The sequence below is a fragment of the Propithecus coquereli genome, unplaced genomic scaffold (assembly GCF_000956105.1).
Source record: "Propithecus coquereli isolate 6110/MARCELLA unplaced genomic scaffold, Pcoq_1.0 Scaffold11, whole genome shotgun sequence".
In the NCBI taxonomy this organism is placed as follows: Eukaryota; Metazoa; Chordata; class Mammalia; order Primates; family Indriidae; genus Propithecus; species Propithecus coquereli.
Genome location: NW_012134969.1, coordinates 8,841,780 through 8,847,223, shown reverse-complemented (window position 1 = coordinate 8,847,223; position 5,444 = coordinate 8,841,780). Strand labels below are relative to the sequence as shown.

Sequence of the window (5,444 nt, the reverse complement as noted above, 5' to 3'; positions counted from 1 at the left end):
TCACAGCTCACTGCAACCGCAAAGTCCTGGGCTTAAGCCATCCTCCTGCCTCAGCCTCCTGAGTAGCTGGCACGCCAGGTGTCCCCACCACGCCCAGCCCATCATTTGAATTTTCACAAGTATGTGTACCATGTAACTGTGTTTGAAAGATAACACACTATTTTACCATACACCTGAAAACCATTCACAGCCAACCCAATGCCTATCGCACCTCAGGGGGTAAGCACTTCTGGACACGCTGAGCCACGCTGCGTCCAGAGAGGAGCGTCGTAGCTGAGGGGCGATGTGAAGGGTTCCGTTTAAACATCTGCTGGACTAGACATTGAAGCTCGTAGGAGTAATGCGACGGCAGTGGACTGATGGACCCTTGACATATTTTCAGGATAAGATTTTTCCAACTATTTGCCTGAAACTGAAAAGTAAAAAATTTAGCTTTAAAAGTGGATACAGGGAAAAAAGATGGAAATCAGACACTACCAGCGGAACTGAACGCATATAAATTACTTTAATTTTATAAATGTGTCAGATACCTGGTCATTTTTCTTTCTAGAGGGATCCTTAAAATACTATGCTATAATTTTACGGAGGTTCAGGAGAAAGGCAACACATGAATAATAAAAAGCTGCCCCCTCTAGAGAAAGTTTTTCCCTCAGTTCCTGCTTTGGGTACTTTATTTGTCATAATCTATGTTTTACAGATATATATTTTTAATATGTTTTGAAAATCAAAGTAATACATACATATGGCTTTTTAAAAAGTCAAATGGTAACAGCCTCTAAAAATTTAGCATAATATTCCTCTGCTCCACACCTTCCCAGAAACCCCAGGCGTGCTGCAAAGCAACACACATTTCAGACTGGTCCAGTCTACTACCAGATCCTTTTCACTACTCTTGTCATTAAAGTCAAGATTAAAGTTTCATAAGTAACTGAGTGGGATAACAGATGACAGACTGGAGTAACATTTTAAAAGTTTTCAATGTATAATAAACATATTGGAACTAATATTAGACTTCAGCCTTGTAAGAATGCGTTGGCATTCTGCCTTGAAAATATATGGCCCTACTAATAAAAAATGCAAGTGAAGATATCAAAAAAGAAAAACCAACAAATAACAAAGGAAAAATTCAGGCAATGAAAAATAAGATTGAATCTGCTTTGCCTCTGGCTTTTTAGCCATTATACTGACTTTCTGCATTTCCTACAGGTTTGAGAATGACTTTTGCCTTCAAGCAGATGAAAGACAACAGATCTTGCGCCAAATATTCAGGGCACTGTAGTCCTTAATACTTATTCTTGCTGGTAGAAACAAGAATGTGTATAGCAGTTACCAGAGGCTGTGGGGAGGGTACAATGGGGAGTAATTATTTCATGGTTACAGAGTTTCTGTTTGGGGTGATAGAGAAGTTTAACAAATAGTAGTGATGGTTGCACAATATTGTGAATGTAATTAATGCCATAGAATTGTATACTTAAAAATTATTAAAGTGGAAAATTTTATGTTATATATATATTTTATCAAAATATAATAAAAAAATTAAGAATAGCAAAAAGAAGGAAGGAAGGGAGGAGGGAAGGGAAGAAAAGAAAGGATGGAAGGAGGGAAAGAGGGAAGGAAGGAGGAAAGGCAGACAGGCAGGCAATATATAGCACAACAGAAACTAAACAATGGAAATTTCCTATTAGTATATGCTACAAAAGCGGCTCAAGGCAAAGATGATGGCAGTGGAAACATACGAAAACTTTTATAATGACTTCACCCCAGAGAAGCAAACTGCCAACTGGAATTTGGCACATTACTTAGGACTTAGCCAGATATGACAAGCTGCCTTTTCCATTTTGCATGCCATACTTACCGGATGCCTAAGGGTGCAGAGTTCATACAGAATGCATCCCAAGGACCAGATGTCACTGGAAGCACAAAGGAGCAATGTAATAACAAATGGATCATGAGTTAACATGTGAAAATATATGGATTTTCTACTACAGAAAAATGAAAAATTATTCTACCTTTAATAAGAATAGATATCACAAGTAATTCCTAGGTATTAAAACATACAGTAATTTTGGTCTAATACTTAGACACTTACTAAGAGTAATGTTCACAATAAACTCTCTGCTTCCCAACCCTCACCCTTCTGAATGAGCGTGGTTCAGATATCACTCCAGTAGCATTTGGGAATTCAGCAGCAAGAGGGAATATTTGCAGACTCAGATTATCATTGCTGGAAGGACTGTGGAAGACATTCTGTGCAGCTTCCACTTGGAATGCCCTGTGCACCCTCTGATTGCATCTCCTAACAGACAGCTCTGTTCCTCAGTCACAGTCTGTCTGTTCCCTGGCCGGACAGTTCTAAGGGATAGCATTCTTCTTTATCAAAAGCCAAAATGTGGCTGGGTGTGGTGGCTCACACCTGTAACCCCAGTGCTTTGGGAGGCCAAGGTGGGAGGATCATTTAAGGTCAGGAGTTCAAGACCAGCCTGGGTAAAACAGTGAGACCCCGTCTCCACAAAAAATTTTAAAAATATCTGGGCCTCGTGGTACGTGCTTGTAGTCCCAGCTACTCAGAAGGCTGAGGCAGGAGGACCACTTGAGCCCAGGAGTTTAAGGCTACAGTGAGCTATGATGGCACTACTGCATACTCTACCCTGGATGACAGAGCAAGACTCTGCCTCTTAAAAAAAAAAAAAAGGCAAAATATGTCTCTGGGAACTCTCTCTACCCTCAGAGTTATCTCTGTGTTCCCAAACAAAGGGAACAAGACTACTGACTCTTCCACAAAATAGCTCTTCAAAATCAGAAGAGTTTTATATTGGCCCTATACCCTACTCTATTTCCTCCATCATTCTCAACATCTACCAGTCGGCTTCCAGACATCATCTTTTCTTTTTTTTTAGAGATGGAGTCTTGCTATGTTGCCTAGACTGAAGTGCACTGCCTATTCACAGGCATGATCATTGCATACCACAGCCCTGAACTCCTGGGCTCAAGCAATCCTCCTGCCTTAGCCTTCAGAGTAGCTAGGACTACAGGCGCATGCTACCACACCCAGCTAATTTTTCTTATTTTTTGTAGAAATAGGGTCTTGCCATGTTGCCCAACTTGGTCTCGAACTCCTGGCTTCGAGCGATCCTCCCACCTTGGCCTCCCAAAGTGCTGGGATTACAGTGAGCCACCATGTCCAGCCTAATAACATTATTTAATATTTAGTCCATATTCAAATTTCCCCAACTGGCCCAATAAGTCCCTTTAGAACTGTTTTATCCCCAGTTCAGTCAATTCTACTCTGAAAGCAATCTATTTAGATTTTCAAAAAACAAGTCAGCAGAAAGTAATGAGATTCTACTTCTAGGAATCCATGCCAAGAATGTGATATAAAACAACGACATATTTATGCACAAAAGGTATGTTAATCAGAGCACTGTTTATGATACTGAAAACTGAAAATACACAGCCAAAACCAGAGGAATGATTAAGTAAATTTTGGAGGAGCCGCATGGTAAGGCAGCCATTACAAATATTTAAGAAGAGTTTAAATATATGGGAAAATGAATATGATATAAGATAAAGTGAAAAAAACAGGAGACCAAAAGTATACAGACTACATCAACCGTTTTAGGGGGGAAAAGTGAATGGATGGGAAAAACATCCCATCAAAATGTTATTAGTAGTTGTGAAAAGTGGATGATTTCCATTTCTTTTCTTACACATCTCTCTATTTCCAATCCTCCCCATCCACCCATCCACACAATGGGCACATATAACTTATATTCAGAAAAAATGTTTTAAATCATAGGGTCTTCATACTAACTTCCTGCACTCAGTTAACCTAGCAAGCAAGTGGTTATGATCTAGCCATATAAATGTTAACTCAATGACATAATCTATCAGTTCCCAAATGTTGGAAATCACCTGGTGATCTTGAGAAATTACTGATGCTTGCTTCCCATTCACTGACATTCTGATTTAATTGGTCTGGATGCCACCTAGGCTCTGGGATTTTTAAAAGCAGGAGGAGCAAAGTTTGGGAACCAGTGATATAATTCATATTGTCCCTAGAAATGACTAGCCTTTCTTTCAGCATTTACAATTAGCTGCCCTCAGCTCTGATTAAAACAGTTGGAAAACTATGACTTTCATCTAGAAGCCTAGGAATATAGATTCCATACTGCTTTCAAATATATATTTAAAAAACCAACATGCTCCATGTATCTAATTCAAAGTGGCACCAGACTCCAGCATTGTTTGCAGGCTACACTGCCTGTCGCCAGTCGCCTATGCACCAAATAAGTACACCACTTACCTTTTATTGTTATAAGGCAGGTTTTCCCAAATTTCTGGAGGCACATAATACGGTGTTCCCACATAGGTACAAGCAAATGCCATCGGACTAAAACCATAAAAAGGCAAAGAATGATTACAGAGCATTCTGAAAATGGACACTTTGATTACTGTCACTACCATAGAGCAGAGATACTTACTTGGAGAGAAGATGGGCAGATCCAAAGTCTCCCAATTTTACTTTTCCATTTTGGGTGAGGAAGATATTCTGCATTTAAAAAGAAGAATTCAGATTATGTCTTCTGTCATTCAACTATGAGGCAGAGGTCCGCGGAGAAGCTGTCTTCCAAAGCCCGCCAATGATGGAGATTAAGGGTAGAAATGCTGACAGCTGAGTCCCTGAGTGGCATGGCACCATCCCCTCTTGACAGTTACACGTTCCCCTGTGTGGGAATTCAGGATGACTGCTTCGAAATCTAGCAAGCAAGTTTGAGGCTGTATCAGCAGACCCAATTAACCAACTAGGAACCTGTGTTAGAGTGACTTCATCTGGTGGCAGGCCCAAGTGTCAACATATGGACTTTGTAAGTGGCTATTAAAAGAGCTGAGAACACATTAACATATACTGTCATGCACTGCATAGTGCCATTTTGGTCGATGGCAGACTGTATATATGATGATGGTTGCGTAAGATTTTAATATCGTATTTTTATGTACCTTTTCTACATTTAGATATGTTTAGCTATACAAATCCTTACCACTGTGTTACAACTGCCTGCAGTATTCAGTATAGTAACCTGCTGTACAGGTTTGTAGTCTAGGAGCAATAGGCTATACCCCATAGCCTAGGTGTGCTGTAGGCTATACCATCTAGGTTTGTGTAAGTACCCTATGATGTTTACACAACGAAACTTCCTAACAACACATTTATGACAATGTATCCCCCTGTCATTGACTGTACTACTACAAAGATTTCAATGACTTTTTCTCAAGTAGTACCTTTTTTGGTTAATATACATATTAAATCAAAGGGTACAAAGTTTCAGTTAGACAGAATAATTAAGTTCTAGAGATCTACTTTACAGTATGTTGACTATAGTTAATGTATGTTATACTTGAAAATTGCTAAGAGAGTAGATCTTAAATGTTCTCACCACAAAAGA

The 5,444-nt window shown here is 39.5% G+C and overlaps 1 protein-coding gene across 1 annotated transcript in view; it reads right to left on the bottom strand.

Moving 5' to 3' along the window:
* Positions 1–5,444, bottom strand: part of NEK3 (NIMA-related kinase 3) — a gene marked incomplete at its 5' end in the record, with an annotated part of 21,307 nt that overhangs the window by 8,584 nt on the left and 7,279 nt on the right. The window contains 4 exons of the mRNA XM_012648392.1: positions 212–412; positions 1,856–1,910; positions 4,304–4,390; positions 4,482–4,549. Of these exons, the coding sequence (XP_012503846.1) occupies positions 212–412; positions 1,856–1,910; positions 4,304–4,390; positions 4,482–4,549 (411 nt within the window). The remainder of the gene's footprint in view (positions 1–211; positions 413–1,855; positions 1,911–4,303; positions 4,391–4,481; positions 4,550–5,444) is intronic.